At 65.6% G+C, this 14376-nt stretch overlaps 2 protein-coding genes across 8 annotated transcripts in view; one reads left to right on the top strand and one right to left on the bottom strand.

The window, feature by feature from the left end:
• CERK (ceramide kinase) overlaps positions 1-7462 on the top strand; it is a 28807-nt gene extending 21345 nt beyond the window's left edge. For 2 of the 5 annotated variants that reach the window (XM_036298831.1, XM_036298834.1), the window contains 8 exons: positions 302-376; positions 786-902; positions 1089-1241; positions 2052-2157; positions 2747-2823; positions 3346-3551; positions 4756-4964; positions 5924-7462. In XM_036298831.1, coding sequence (XP_036154724.1) covers positions 302-376; positions 786-902; positions 1089-1241; positions 2052-2157; positions 2747-2823; positions 3346-3551; positions 4756-4964; positions 5924-5978 — 998 coding nt within the window. In that variant the 3' untranslated portion in view covers positions 5979-7462. The remainder of the gene's footprint in view (positions 1-301; positions 377-785; positions 903-1088; positions 1242-2051; positions 2158-2746; positions 2824-3345; positions 3552-4755; positions 4965-5923) is intronic. The other 3 variants (XR_004966027.1, XM_036298832.1, XM_036298833.1) reach the window with 3 other exon arrangements.
• Positions 7463-9790: 2328 nt separating this feature from the next.
• The window catches only part of GRAMD4 (GRAM domain containing 4), a 56797-nt gene continuing 52211 nt past the window's right edge, over positions 9791-14376 (bottom strand). For 2 of the 3 annotated variants that reach the window (XM_036299137.1, XM_036299138.1), the window contains exons 16-19: positions 13781-13874; positions 13168-13252; positions 12475-12543; positions 9791-11953 (exon numbers count right to left, since the gene is read on the bottom strand). In XM_036299137.1, the coding sequence (XP_036155030.1) occupies positions 11849-11953; positions 12475-12543; positions 13168-13252; positions 13781-13874 (353 nt within the window). In that variant the 3' untranslated portion in view covers positions 9791-11848. The remainder of the gene's footprint in view (positions 11954-12474; positions 12544-13167; positions 13253-13780; positions 13875-14376) is intronic. The other variant, XM_036299139.1, reaches the window with a different exon arrangement.

Here is a 14376-nt window from a genome sequence, read left to right as displayed (position 1 = left end):
AGCCGCCGCCCGCGCGGCCTGTGCACTTGCCCGGGGGCGGGGACCCAGCGGGCAGGGCACTGAGCTGCCGGGCCGGCGCCGCAGGCGTTTCTCGGGCTTCTCTCCCGGCTGAGGAGCTCGGCGGTGCTGCAAGGCGGCTCGGCGTTTCTGAGCGCCCATCTCGCTGTCCCGGCGCTCGTTCGTGGGGAAAGCGCCTGTTCCTATGCTCTCGGGGCTGGAGGACAAGGAGGCGCCGCGCACTCAGCCGTGAGCTTGGTTTTCTAAAATCTATAGCGCGTTAAGGGCCTTCTTTCCCTCTTAGGCTCCACAGACTGTGTGTGTTACTCCACCGTCGGGGTCAACGACCCAAAGACCTCTGCCCTGCACATCATCGTGGGTAGGTCCCGCCCGTCTGTGTGGGTAGGTCCCGCCCATCTGTGTGGGTAGGTCCCGCCCATCTTTGTGGGTAGGTCCCGCCCAGCCTATGGACTGTGAGCAGCCCAAGCTGGTGGGGGCTTGCGAGCCTCCCTACCCTCCGTGCCTGGACGTCTGCCAGCAGGGCTCTGTCCCTGAGGCTCCCCTCCACTGCCATCTGGCTCCATCTTCCCACACCTCCAGGGGGTCCTGCAAAGCACAGACCCTGCTCAGAACCCTTCCAGAGCCTTGGGGGGCCAGCACCCCGTGACCTGGCGGCTCTCCTCCTCGGTGTCCATGCGCTGGCCGGGCTGCCCCTCTATCCCAGGCTCTGCCCCAGGCTCTGTCCCAGGCTCGGCTGGGGCCCTGCACTCGGCTTTCCCTCCACTCAGGGCCCAGCCCCTCGTCGCCGGGCAGGCAGGCCTTCCCCGAAGGTCCCTGGCCGCCTGCCACTGTCCTGTCCTGTGTGCCTGCCTCGCGGCCCCTCCGGAGGGACCCCTGTGCTGCAGGTCAGGGGCCGAGAGGCAGGAGGACTTGGGCAGGGAACCCACAGGACAGATGTCGCAGCGACGCCCTTTGCGTCGTCTGCCTCTTAGTCACGTCTCCTGAGAGCTTGCCAGGCGCCCGGGAAGGGGGCGGGGGGGACAGGTTGGCGGCCGATGGAGGGCGCGGCCCCACCCCAGCCTCTCTCACAGGGGACTCGCTGCCCATGGACGTGTCCTCCGTGCACCACCACGGCGCGCTGCTGCGCTACTCGGTGTCGCTGCTGGGCTACGGCTTCTACGGGGACATCGTCAAGGACAGCGAGAAGAAGCGCTGGATGGGGCTCATCAGATACGACTTCTCAGGTAACGGAGTGGCACGGCACCCTGAAACAGACAAACCCAGGCAGGCTCCCCGGTAGCTACAGACCCGGGTGCCCTGAAACCGCCCTCCTCTTATCTGCTCACGGAGCTGGGGCCACAGGAACCACGGTCACTCCCAGGTGACGGTCTGCGTGGCTCGGGGCCTGCGTAGACTCGCTGTGGCCCTCGGGCCCCACTGCCCATGCCCTGCAGGGCGGCCTCCTCCAGACGCTGCTCAGATCCACACCGTGTGCTCGGGGTGGCGTGTGGGGGCCCGGCCAGCTCAGGTGGCTGCGCCCGGCCTCGGCCTGCTGCGGGCACAGAGCGCCCCTGGGTGGCATTGCTGCCCTGGTCTTCTTCGTCCCAAGTGCTGACAAGGCGCCAAAATTGCCGGGATGAGTTTGGGGGCCAGGCCTGGGGCTGCGGGGGCAACACTGACAGCCTGGGAGGAGCAGAGGGACCGGGTGGGCTGCCCTGAACGTGGCTCAGCCACGCAGACATCCGGCTTCAGAGGCCGCGCCACGCAAGCCCCAGGCACGACCAGCGGTGCACACAGCCCTGGCGGCCAGGCGCCCAGCATGGCAGCTGTCACACGGGGTCACACTCCATCACGCTGGCCCTGCACCTCAGACGTGCCGCCCAGTGCAGGCCAGCCGCCCTCAATCCCCGGTGCTGGCCGAGCCTGTCCCTGGGGCTCCCCCGAGAAGGCCTCCAGGGGGACCTGCTCCCTGAGGCCCACCCTGACGATCACAGTGTCGGGAGGTGTGTCGGGCGGTGACCGTGGCTGCTTTCCTCCCTCGCGCCCGCCCCCAGGCCTGAAGACCTTCCTGTCGCATCACTGCTACGAGGGCACCGTGTCCTTCCTCCCGGCGCAGCACACGGTGGGGTCTCCGCGGGACGGGAAGCCCTGCCGGGCCGGGTGAGCGCTCGCTGCGGGCTGGCGGGCTCAGGAGGGGGAAGGCGGGATGCCCGCTCCCGCTGGGAGGGACGCGCGGTTCCCAGATGTGGGCCCGACGCTGGGTTTACGCTTTTGGTTCACACGCGCCCTGGCCAGAGGCTATCTCGTTACCCCTCCCGCCGGGTCCTATGCCCCGGGTTTTTAAAGTAAATCTCGTTTTGAGAATTCAAGTTAGTATGTCGAAGAAGTGGGTTTTTTTTAATCCTCACCTGAGGATATTTTTCCGTTGATTTTCTTAGAGTGGAAGAGAGAGGGAAAGAGAGAGAGAAACATCGATGTGAGAGAAACACTCTGATTGGTTGCCTCCTGCCCGAGCCAGGGCCTGGGCTGGGGAGGAGCCTGCAACTGAGGTCCGTGCCCTTGACCGGATTCGAACCTGGGACCCTTTGGCCGACGCTCCATCCACTGAGCAACACCGGCCGGGGCCAAAGAAGCCTTTTTAACTGAGCCTTGGACGCCGCACCTCCCGCCGCGGGAAGGACTGAGAGGCTGTGGGCGCCACGCAGGTGCCCACTGCCCTGGCGGAAGTGAGCGGCCTCTTGTGTTCCAGGTGCTTCGTCTGCAGGCAGAGCAAGCAGCAGCTGGAGGAGGAGCAGAAGCGGTCGCTGTACGGCCTGGAGGGCTCGGGTACGTCGGGCGGCTCTGTCCTCTTGGGGCCCTGTGCCGTGAAGGTCAGGCGGGAGTCCTCCCCCCCGCCCCGCGCCGTCCACTTGCTGTCGCTCCGGCAGCTGCACGGGCTGCGGGCCAGGCCCCAGGGAAGAGAGTTGGGAGCCGCTGGGCATCGCCGTGGCTGGCGGCCTGGTCTTGGCCCCCGGAGTGGGCCCGCGGTGTCTCTGAGGGCTCGTGGGGACGTCTTGGGACAGGAGTGGGCGCGGCCCTGGCGGAGCGTTGAGTCGTGCGGGCTGCACAGTCACCGGATGTTACCCTTGATCTTCTCAGTCGTGAGAAAATGTGGCTCGTCCTCGGCTCCCAGGCCGGAGTCCGAGGGCGGCCAGGTCAGGGCCCCGGGGCAGGGCCAGGAAGTGTCCCGGCGAGCACATGGCCTCCGTGGCAGTTTCCTTAGTGTCCACGCCAGACGTGGGTGCGCGTGGCCGTCCTGGGCGTGGCCCGGATGGCCCCTGAGCGTGGTCCCTGCTCCCTCTGCTGCAGAGGAGGTGGAGGAGTGGAAGGTCATCTGTGGGAAGTTCCTGGCCATCAACGCCGCCAACATGTCCTGCGCTTGTCCCCGGAGTCCCCGGGGCCTGTCCCCGGCCGCCCACTTGGGAGACGGGTCTTCTGACCTGATCCTCATCCGCAAATGCTCCCGGTTCAACTTCCTGAGGTTCCTCGTCCGGCACACCAACCAGGGCGACCAGGTGAGTGCGAGCGTGCCGCAGGCCCCTGGGCGGGTCCTACTCGGTGCAGAGCTGGCTCCATGGCCCCTGGGCGGGTCCTACTCGGTGCAGAACTGGCTCCATGGCCCCTGGGCGGGTCCTGCTCGGTGCAGAGCTGGCTCCATGGCCCCTGGGCGGGTCCTACTCGGTGCAGAGCTGCCTCCCGCAGACCGCTGGGCGGGTCCTAGTCGGGGTTCCTTCCGCGTGAACCCGTCACTGAGCTCGCTGGAAGAAGGCCGATTTGTTTGTGTTTCGCCCCTTTCACTCTGTCACAGTGACTCCTGGTAAATCTCACTGAAAAGCACAAACTCTGAGCACAGAGACGAGGAGACGGGAACGTCTGTGTCATCCTGTCTCCGCTTCCTATTTAAACAGAACAAAATGACCCACTGACATCTGTGTGGCCCTGCGGGTGGCTCACAGGCACCATTCGGCTCCTGAGCCGGGGCTGGGAACACCCCCCCCGCCCACCCCGCCCCGCCGTGGCCCTGCCCGGCCACTGCCGTCCGTGCAGTTAGGACAGGGAGACCCCGAGCCTGCCTGGAACATGCAGAGAGCGGGCCAGTCATTTGCTTTTTTTTGGTTAATCGTCACCCGAGGATGTTTTCCCATTGATTTGTAGAGAGAGTGGAAGAGAGAGGGAAAGGCAGAGAGAAACATGGAGAGAGAAACACACCGACTGGTTGCCTCCTGCACGAGCCCCGACCAGGGACTGGGCCGGGAGGAGCCTGCAATCAAGGTACGTGCCCTTGATCGGAATCGAACCCGGGACCCTTTGGTCCACAGGCTGACACTCTATCCACTGAGCCAAACCGGCCAGGGCGCAATTTGCTTTTTATGTTTTTAAACTTCAGTTATACTATTAAAAATACTCCTCCAATAGTGTTTTTCTGAGGCTCTTTAACTAGTTCTTGTGAAAAAGATAAAAGAATTCCCCCAGGCCCTGCTCGGAGCTCCCGGGTCCGACAGGCGGTCATCGTGGCGGCCACGGCGGGTCCCGGGTCTCAGGGGTGAGCCAGGTGCCTGGAAAGGCAGGGCCCAGACTCCTGTGGGCAGCACGGCCAGCAGCACTAGCAGGGCCGCATCCTGGAGGGCGAGCGCACGCGGAGGCAGGAGCTCGCTGCCCAGGGCCGCCCCCCCCCCGCCCCTCCCTGCACAGTGACTCAGGAGCACCCTCTCTTGCCAGTTCGACTTCACTTTCGTGGAAGTTTATCGCATCAAGAAGTTCCAGTTCGTGTCGAAGCAGGTGGAGGACGAGGACAGCGACCTGGGCGAGCGGGGGAAGCAGGGGCTGCGCCAGATCTGCAGCCAGCACCCCTCCTGCTGCTGCAGCGCCGTCAGCAGCTCCTGGAACTGCGACGGGGAGGTGCTGAGCGGCTCCGCCGTGGAGGTCAGGTGGGTGAGCGGCCGTCACCGTCGCCGTCACCGCGGGGGGCCAGGGTGCCCCGCCGCTGGGGCTCGCGGCCCTGAGCTGGGCATCCTGCCGCTCAGAGCCCCGCCCGGAGCGCATGTGGCCCAGGCGCCTACGCTGTCAGGTGTCGCACGCCCTGTGGGTGCCGCAGTCTTAACCCTGGGGACACGCCAGGTGTCCATCACCGTCACGGGCCTTTGAACCCCCTCGATTTTAAAAAGTATATTTTATTGCCAAAACCAGTTTGGCTCAGTGGATAGAGCGTCGGCCTGCGGACTGAAAGGTCCCAGGTTCGATTCCGGTCAGGGGCATGTACCTGGGTTGCGGGCACATCCCCAGTGGGGGACGTGCAGGAGGCGGCTGATTGATATTTCTCTCTCATCGATGTTTCTGACTATCTCTCTCCCTTCCTCTCTGTAAAAAATCAATAAAATATATATTATAAAAAATAAAAAGTATATTTTATTGATGTCAGAGAGGAAGGGAGAGGCAGCGAGGGAGAAACATCCATGATGAGAGAGAACCCTGGATCGGCCGCCTCCTGCACTCACGCCACCAGGAATTGTGTGACAACCAGGCAGGCAGGCGCTCTGACCGGGAATCGAGCTGTGACCTCCTGGTTCATAGGTCAATGCTCAACCGTGAGCCACCCGGCCGGGCGAGGCCCCCGATGTTACCCTTTCTCTCCCGCACCCGCATCCTGCGCTCTCGTTTCTCACTCTGCGAATGGCCTTCAGGGCGCTTTCTGAGCCCTGGGCTCGAGGCGCCGCGGCCTCGGGCAGCCACTGAACGGGGCGGAGAGCCAGGCGGCCGGTGTCTGCGGCCTCCCCGTGGGCAGCTGCTGCTTTCCCACGGGGTCCCTGCCGCCCGGACGGGACCGCTGTCCGGGGGGAGCCGGCGCCTCGGGCAGGAGCCGGCCGGGTCAGCGCGGCCTGTCTTGCAGGGTGCACTGCCAGCTGGTCCAGCTCTTCGCACGCGGCATCGAGGACGGCCCGTAGGGAACCTGCGGCCGAGACCCCATCGCGTCGCCACCGCCTCGCTGTGCGTGGAAGCGTGAAAATGGAGAGAACGCAACCGACCAATGATGTGGCTACGTACATTCAGACTTAGAAGTTTATTTTTGATAGTTAAATCTCGGTTTTAGAAAAAATACCCTTTGTCCACGGTTCTGTGGGCGCATCGGGCATTTTCAGTTCCGCGTGACTCTCTGGGTTGCATCTCACTAACGACCCTTCCCCAGCGTCGCTGTGGACTGGGCGCCGGCTTCTTAGACTTCATCCGCGCTGACGGCCGACTTAAAAACGGCCCGTTAGTGGCTCTAGTTCAGTCGCTTTACAGACAGCGTCGCAGGAGAGCCCTCCGTCGATGTCACCCGTCTGGACAGGAGGCGCCCGCCATCACGCCGACCAGCTTTGCGAGACTTGCCTGGAGTTGTTCGTGGTCCCGTTCCGAACGCCGTGGGCTCCCGCCCCCCGTCCCACTGGAGCTCACCGTCCGGCACATTCCTGCTCCTCCGGCTGTGCCCCGCAGGCACCACGCACGGGGGCCACGCTAGCGAGAGGCACGCGGAGTAGTCGCGCTCTCCCCGCAGCCTCAGCCTGGCCCGCCGTCCTCGGTCCCGGACAATCGCCGGCGGCCCTGGGCCCGCGGTGCCCTGCTGTGTAGTTAGAAACACCGATGCTTGCAGCCAGGAGGCGCCCTTTGTGACGTGTGAGCTTCAGACCCCGTGGGCGGGGGGGTTGGGAGGGTCCCACATTCCAGGGGCGCTTGGTGCCGCCTCCCGTCTGGGTTTGTTCTTTTCTGACCTTCCCTTTCATTTCTACATATTTATTGACAGTTTTGTCCTTTTAAACCAGAGGAGTCATTAGGTGTCTGGTGCTTGAGTTTGCTGTGGCCACAGCCCCGGACTGACCCCCGGGGCCCGGTCTGTGCCGTGGCCTTGTGGTCTGCGCTCGGCTCGGGGACAGCGAGGGTGCCTGTGCCCCGGCTCTGTCTAAAGACAGGAAGGTGTGACAGAGCTCTGGCCTGGACGGGGAAGGCTGGGCGTCCGGACGGCTCGGCGTGGGCTCTCACTCGGGCCCAGTGGCTCAGCGCGTGGCAGACAGCGGCGTCCTGAGTCCACGTGGGGGGCGTGTGACGTGTGATGTGCATGTGAATCTCCTGTTCATTCTCTCCCCCCACCCCCCGTCAGGCAAGAGCAGCTATAACAGTGTTTTTCTTTTTTTTTTCAAATAGACCGCGTTTAAGGCGATTGGATTGATGGTTGGTGGGTGGAGGAGGTTTGGGCATAAAGAACTGACTACACGCTGGCGCTTCTGTCCTGCCTGTTGTTCCTGGGAAGAAGCCGGAGACGCGGGACGAGCAGCTCCGTGTGGGGCAGTGGCCGCACCCACAGGGCCCAGTATCTCCAGCAGCGAAGCGCTCCTGAGGGTCCCCCCGCGGGACCCCTGCTGGGCCGCCCGCCTCGACGTCCCGTGGACTCCGCTGCTCACAGCCGTCACCGCCCTGGTCAGCGCTCCAGCCCCCAGGCGGCCCGGAGTCCGCGCCCGGGCCCGGCCTGAGAGGGAGCACGACGTCCAACAAGACGCCAGCCCGCCCCGTGGCTCCCGGCTGCACGCTGACCTCCGACTGCAGACCTGGGAACCTCTGGGGATGGCGCGACTGAACCCCGAGGCGTCCCGATCGTCTCACAGGACGGGAGTACCGCTCAGACACCCCACACCGGGGCCTGGCCTCCGCGAAGGCTGGACGGAGCGACACAGCCCGGCACGTGGGGACTCGGAGGAAAGAGCAGAGCTGCTGGTGACGTGACCACAGGAGCTGCAGGGCCGGCCGTCCGCGCCCCGGGCTCCGGTGCGGGACCGGCAGCAGCGGAGACGAGACCGCCTGTGCCGCCGGCTGACCCATCGCTGCGGAGCGCCTGCCCCGACGGGCGCGAACTGTCCTCCGGTCCTGTGGCCGGGAGGGGTGGCTCGGCGTCCGCTCTAGTCTTGCTGGTTTCAAGATTAGAAAGTGGCCGTGTGCTCTGATGTGTTGAGATGACGGTAATAAAGTGACTTTGGGCAGAAGGCGGCTGCTGTGAAATTCATGGTGCAGGCGTGTGCAGGGGGCCCGACTCAGAACAGAACCATTTTCACTGATTTCACGTCCCGTGTTCCTGTCGGTCCCCACGTGCCCCCCTCTCCCCTCCCGGGTGACCCTCTGAGCTGTAGCCAGGGCCATGGCCCCTGCGGGCGCCCGCGGGCCTCCACCCCCAGATCAAAGACGCAAGGACGACGGGCGAGGTGCCTGGTTTAGTTCCCCGGACCCTGGCGCCCCGCGGAAGGCAGGGCTCGGCTCCCACGGGCACAGCCCAGTGGCCGTCAGCGCATCCCACCCCCGACCCGGAGCCCACAGCCGCCCGACGCGAATGCACTTTCATTAGCAAATGCCCATTTCACGTCTCGCCAGCCGGGGAGGTCCAAGTTCAGGTTCTGAACGACGGTTCCCACTGAGCATGAGTGGCTTTCGCGCCACCGACAAGTCAGAAGCCCTACGCTGAGCCATCGCAGGTCGGGGCACAGGCTGAACTCCGCGGTGCAGGGGGCCGGGCTGCCAGCTCACCTCGTTTCTACCTGCTTAGGTTTATTTGTAACGCGGCTCATTTTAAACAGTGACCAGGCACGTGTGCTCTTTGTGGATGGATTAGGCTCGGCTCACGCTCTGTGGGGCCTGGAGCCCCCCTTGCCTCCAGGGAGCGGGTGACCCGTGTGAGGGGGTCTGTGTCCGCTCCCCACGGAAGGCCAAGTGGGGGCACCGACGTCAGGAGGCGGCGGGTGTGCTGCCAAGAGGGGCGGGGAGGGGGGTGAGCAGGAGCTGCGGGTTGGGGGTCAGGAAGTTTAATTTTGTGAGAAAACCAGAGTCTGGTGTCTGGTCAGGAGAGTCGCCCGGGGAGGAGCCGGCTCCCCAGGGACGGGGTCTGGGTGCAGCTGCGTCCCAGCCCCGGGACAGCACGCAGGACAGATGTGCAAGGTGCAGGCCGCCCGCCATGAGGCGGAGCCAGCCCACAGGGCCCGCTTCCCCAGCGCTGGCGCCTCCTGAGCGAGCTGGGCAGGCATCTGCCTCGGGCTGGGGTGCGGGAGGCTGGCCCCTGGCTGCGCCCAGCACAGCTGCTTCAGGGCCGGCGGGCTCCTGGTCTGGGCCTTAGTCGAACCAGCGTAAGTCGGGCTGGTCCGTACCGCGGTCAAAGGCACCAATGAAAGTGCCGGCCGGCAAAGGAAGCCCATCTCTGGCCGGCTGACCGAGCGCCACGGGGACCCCTCCCCCCAGCCCAGACCTTGGGGGAGGCTGCAAGCAGCACCTGGTCCCAGAGGTGCCCGCGGCCCCCGGAAGGCATCTCTGGGTGGGGCCAGGACCTGCACCCCAAGGCACTTTGTCTCCCCACACACCCTTGGTGATGGCACCCCTGCCCGCCGCCACCAGTGCCAGGATGTGCAAACCCCTCCCTGCGAGCCACCGGCCCGCCCCACCGCCCCTCCTCATCACCCCCTCCCCACCGCCCCTCATCGCCCCCTCCCCACCTCATCACCCCCTCCCCACCGCCCCTCATCACCCCCTCCCCACCGCCCCCTCATCACCCCCTCCCCACCGCCCCTCATCACCCCCTTCCACCTCATCACCCCTCTCCACCTCATCACCCCCTCCCACCGCCCCTCCTCATCACCCCCTCCCCACCGCCCTCCCCCAAGGGGCCTCGTGCCGAAACCCCCCACCGCCCCCTAGCCCACCGGGGACAGTGGCCGCCGCCTGCCCGTAGTGCACGGGCCCTGCCTTAGCACAAAGCATTTCAGGTTTATTTAAATAAAAATTATAATTTATACAAGACTTCTTTAAACAAGGTCTCTTAAAAAATGTTACAGGAGGGTTTCATCGGTGCCTCGTACAGTACAATCCTTTCGTGAACAAAGTCGCACGTCGCGATATTTACAAACAGACAGAGGAGCTCCAGACCAGAAAGGTCAGCGTCCCTCTCGTCCAGGGATGAGTCGTAGAAATTAAACACCTCCCAGGTTTACATTCAGTGAAGCCACAGGTCCCCCGGGCGGGAGGGAGCCCGGGGCCTGCACAGGTCTGCGCTCTGCCCGCCGCCGGCCCACAGTGCAACTCGGGGACCCCACCCTGTACCCCAGCACCCCTCGGCCCTCCATGGGGGGGCTGGGCTGCCACACCCTGTCACATGGTGAGTTTTCATCTCCCTTTCTTCTCAGAAGGGACTCCAACACCACCACCCCTTCAGGAGTGCGGAGCCCTCGCCCGCTGCAGGCCCCCCTGACCGCAGGGCCCCCCCAGCCGGGGACAGTCCCCCCTGCTGGCACGCGCTGACCCATGGCCCCCTGGGGGCCACCCACGGCCGGCCCGGGGCAGCTCAGGCCCACGACGCCTCGCTGTGGACGCCACATGGGAAGCCCTCTGGCGGTGCGCCCCTGGGTGTCCCCGAGGCTCAGCCCTCGAGAGCCGTCCACCCGCGGTCACCGTGGGAGCAAAGCCAAGGTTCAGACGGTCCTGCCTTCACTTTCCAGTACCTGTGCCCGAGCCGGTGGGCGCTGCGGGCCCCCGGGCCTCACCGCGGGGGCGGCGTGTGCTTGTCTGGCTGGCTGGGCACCCCCAGTGCTCCCGGGCCCAGCGCGTGGCCTGGCCTTGCAGCCGCTCCCTGAAGGGGGGACAGGAGCAATGCTACCAACCTCTCACCCAAACCAGCAAATGAGGATCGGGGCAAAGGTAAAAACCACATCTGAAAAATGATACAAAAATAAGAACAGCTTGCTCTCTGTAAAAAATAGAATCTGTTTCTTCAAAAAACGACAATCTCACCGACACCCAAGGGACTCGGGACGGGTGGAGCTGGAGTCATCCGTGTGGGACGTGCGCTGACCCGCGGGGGCCGTGTGACCCGCCCACTCCCACAGCGTGCTTTTGCAGCGGCCACAGGCCTATGGGGACACCGGGCTGGCGTCCAGGGCTGTCCCAGAATGCACCGAGCCTGGCCACCTCCACCAGGGCTGTGGCGTCCTCGGCAGGGTGGGCCCAGACCAGCGGGGAGGGCGGGGCTCGCTCCCATCCGTGCTCGCGTGGGTGTGCGTGTGGGCGCGGGACACAGCCAGGAACACTCGGACGCCAGGGGAGCAACTGCCCGGCCCACACCTCTAGGCTCTGCTCACGGTCACTTCCCGAAGTGTCTGCACGGCTGGGCCCACCACGGGCCCGGGCCACGCCTGTGCCCCCGCAGCCCCAGGCCCCTCCTCACCGGCCAGGTGGCTCATGGAGGCCCACGCCGGCCACGCAGGCGCCCACCTTCATCAGCCCCCTGGGCCTCCCAAGAGCAAAGTGTTAGGAAATGTGCTTCCAGCTCCACAGCCTCCACCCCCACGTCGGGCGCGGACACAGGCCCTCGCGGCGCCCACACTAGCCCATGGCGCTCTGGGGCCACGCAGCAGGGGCCCGCCGAAGGGAGAGCAGGTTACAGAGGCCGTGAGGGCCTCCGCCGTGGCATCGCCGTCCTGCAGCTGTGGCTTTGGTGGGAGCGCCCGGTCATGGAGCCGCTGCGGGCCGTGCCGTCCCTGCCCGGGGGAAAGAGGAGCCGCTGTGCTTGGCGGACGGGACAGCGCGTCCTGTGTGTCTTCCTCCCGAGGCCTCTGAGGACCCTGCCCTGTGCCCGCAGTCGGGGACCTGCCTGGCCCGCCGGCGGCTGGCACCGTCCGAGCGACCCCGCCCCTGCGCGGGGTCTGTGAATGCAGGTCCGCACGACAGAAGCCGCAGGTCCAGGGTTATTGCCAAAGGTCAGGAGGGCGTCCGATGTTCCCCTGTCAGTCACGCCCCAGTGCCCGGAGCGCTAGCTGTCGCTGCCCGAGGCCGCGCCCGCCGTGATCTTCAGGTACTGGCTGAAGATGGTCTCGAAGGCCTCGTCCCTGTGCACCATGGCGCCGAACACCAGCGGCTGCGGGGGAAGCTGGCACTGAGCTGGGGGGGCCTGGCTGGCAGGGCCTGGGGGGCCGGGCACGGGGAACCACGTGGGGTCTGGGGGCTCCCCTTCCCCAGAGGCCAGACTTCAGAGAAACGGAGCAAGAGGCAGGGGATGGGCCCCAGTGCAACCCCCCGCCCCCCTTCAGCCCTCCCCAGGAACTGTGCTGGGTCATCCCTGCGGGCCTCAGCCTCCTGGCCACAAACTCAATGCAGCAGAGGTTCCTGTGGCCGGGAGGGAGGGAGGGAGGGAGGGGGGGAGGGAGGGAGGGAGGGAGGGAGGGAGGGAGAAGGGAGGGGGAGAGAGAGGGGAGGAGGGAAAGGAGGAGGAAGGAGGGCAGGGAGGAGGGAGGGGGAGAGAGAGGGGAGGAGGGAAAGGAGGAGGAAGGAGGGCAGGGAGGAGGAGGGGGCAGGCTTCACAGGCCCCCCGCCCAGCTGGAGCCTGGCAGGTCAGTGGCTCTGCACTGTCCCCGGGGCCCCCGCCTGCCCAGCACTTACCTTCTGGGTTGATGGCGTCGTCACGGCGATCCCCATGCCCGACCCCGGGAGGACAGAGAGGACCTTGTACTGGAAGACGAGCAGGAGGTCACCACAGGCCTCTCCCGGGGGGACGGGGCCGTGCCGCCTCCCCAAACCCAGGGCCTGCTCCGTGGGGCCATGGGCCTGGCCTCCCAGCCACAGGGACAAAGACTGGGTCTGTGCTGGGCGAGCTGGTGGGCCCTGCCCCCGACGAGTGTGCGCCCCCCCACCCCCCGCACCGCACACACCTGCGCCCACTCCATGTGACCACACGTGGGGAAACCGGCTAGAAAATGCCAGAGGAGGGGCAGCTGTCGGCTCTCACCTAAACCTGCCCTGAGGGATGTGTGCGGGGGGGGGGGGGGCTGCTCAGGGACGAGGGGCTCAGGCCCTGCCCGCCTGGCCCTCCTCGCGGTGCTGTCTCCCCATCTGTGTGAAGATGCCAGGTGCAACCCCAAGGGGGAAGGGGGCGAGGCCGGGTGCAGGGACACAGACAGGAGCTGAGGGCGTAGCACGGAGGCCTCGAGGGCCCTGACTGGGCAGGAGCTGCACCCGCTGCCGTCTCCAGGTGGCACCTGCCTCCTTGGACACGAGTTCCAAGAACACGCGCCGGCCTGGCGCCCCTGTGCACCCCCCGAAGGGGCGGGAGGACGGCCTGCAGAGGGCACCCACCTTCTGGATGTCGGTGATGTCCACCAGTCGGATGACCTTGTTCCTCTTCGAGGAGCCGGACTTGGAGCTCTCGAAGCACAAGTAGCTGCGGGGACAGAGGGCGAAGCCGGCCGCTGACCCAGGGCCGCCTCCGCCACCACCCCCAGGGGCACGGAGGGCGACCCGACTGAGCCATCTCACCGGCCAGGTGCCCGGCCTCTGACAAAAGACTTTACGTTTAGAAAGAGCCTCACAGCGTTAAAGACTAAAGGCCGTGGCTCAGCACCGAACCTGAGATTCGTCCCCAAGTTGTTAAAACTCCGGGCCGCCAACCTGCTTGGCACAGGAGCGCCCGGGGCCTGGCGGGGCCCCTGGCAGCTCCCTCAGCGAGGGGCAGAGGGAAGCCGGGCCCGGGCCTCTGCCGAGTGTGGGGGCCGGCTGGCCAGGGCCCCGGCTAACAGCCCCGCCGTGGACGGGCTCCCACCTCCCACACAGGACGGAGGCAGCCTGGGGATAAGCTCTCTGCAGCCTCCTCCACGGGGACACGGCCAGGCCGTCCTGGTGCTGCGCCGGGAGAACAACGGGGGGCGGAGGGGGGCCGACACTGTCCCCGCAGTGACCCGGCCCCACTCACTTCTCCGTCACGTACAGCACCCCGTTCCGGATGTAGTCCGTGGGCATCTTCCGGTCTCTGTTGATCAGGCAGCAGCGCCAGCCGTTCTCACACACTGAGGGGCACACAGACCGCGGTTCCCACCAAAACGCCCCCGCGGGACCCACAGCTACAGGTGCCCCACCTCCATGCCATCCACGCGGGGTGTGCGCTGAGAGTCCTTCCCCACGTGAGTACGCAGGGCGTTTGTTTTTTTAAAGGAAAAGAAGCCGGCCAGCGTGGCTCAGTGGTTGAGCATCGACCCATGAACCAGGAGGTCACAGTCGGGGCACGTGCCCGGGTTGTGGGCTCCATCCCCAGTTTGGGGCGTGCAGGAGGCAGCCAATCAGCGGTTCTCTTATTGTTGACATTTCTCTCTCTCCCTCTCCCTCACCCTTCCTCTCTGAAATCAATAAACATTTTTTTTTTTTTTTTAAAAAGGAAAGGCGCTGGTTAAACAGCTAAATAAGCGAAATGATGGTCAAGGTCAGCAGGACGAGGGTTCAGTCAATACTGACACCCTCCCAGGTCCCCTTTCCCAGTGGGGTCGCACCACCGCCAGACATGCGAGGAGCCCA

Source organism: Myotis myotis, unplaced genomic scaffold, assembly GCF_014108235.1.
Source record: "Myotis myotis isolate mMyoMyo1 unplaced genomic scaffold, mMyoMyo1.p scaffold_m19_p_3, whole genome shotgun sequence".
In the NCBI taxonomy this organism is placed as follows: domain Eukaryota; kingdom Metazoa; phylum Chordata; class Mammalia; order Chiroptera; family Vespertilionidae; genus Myotis; species Myotis myotis.
The sequence above is the reverse complement of the archived record's forward strand: the minus strand, read 5'-3'. Positions and strand labels throughout refer to the sequence as shown.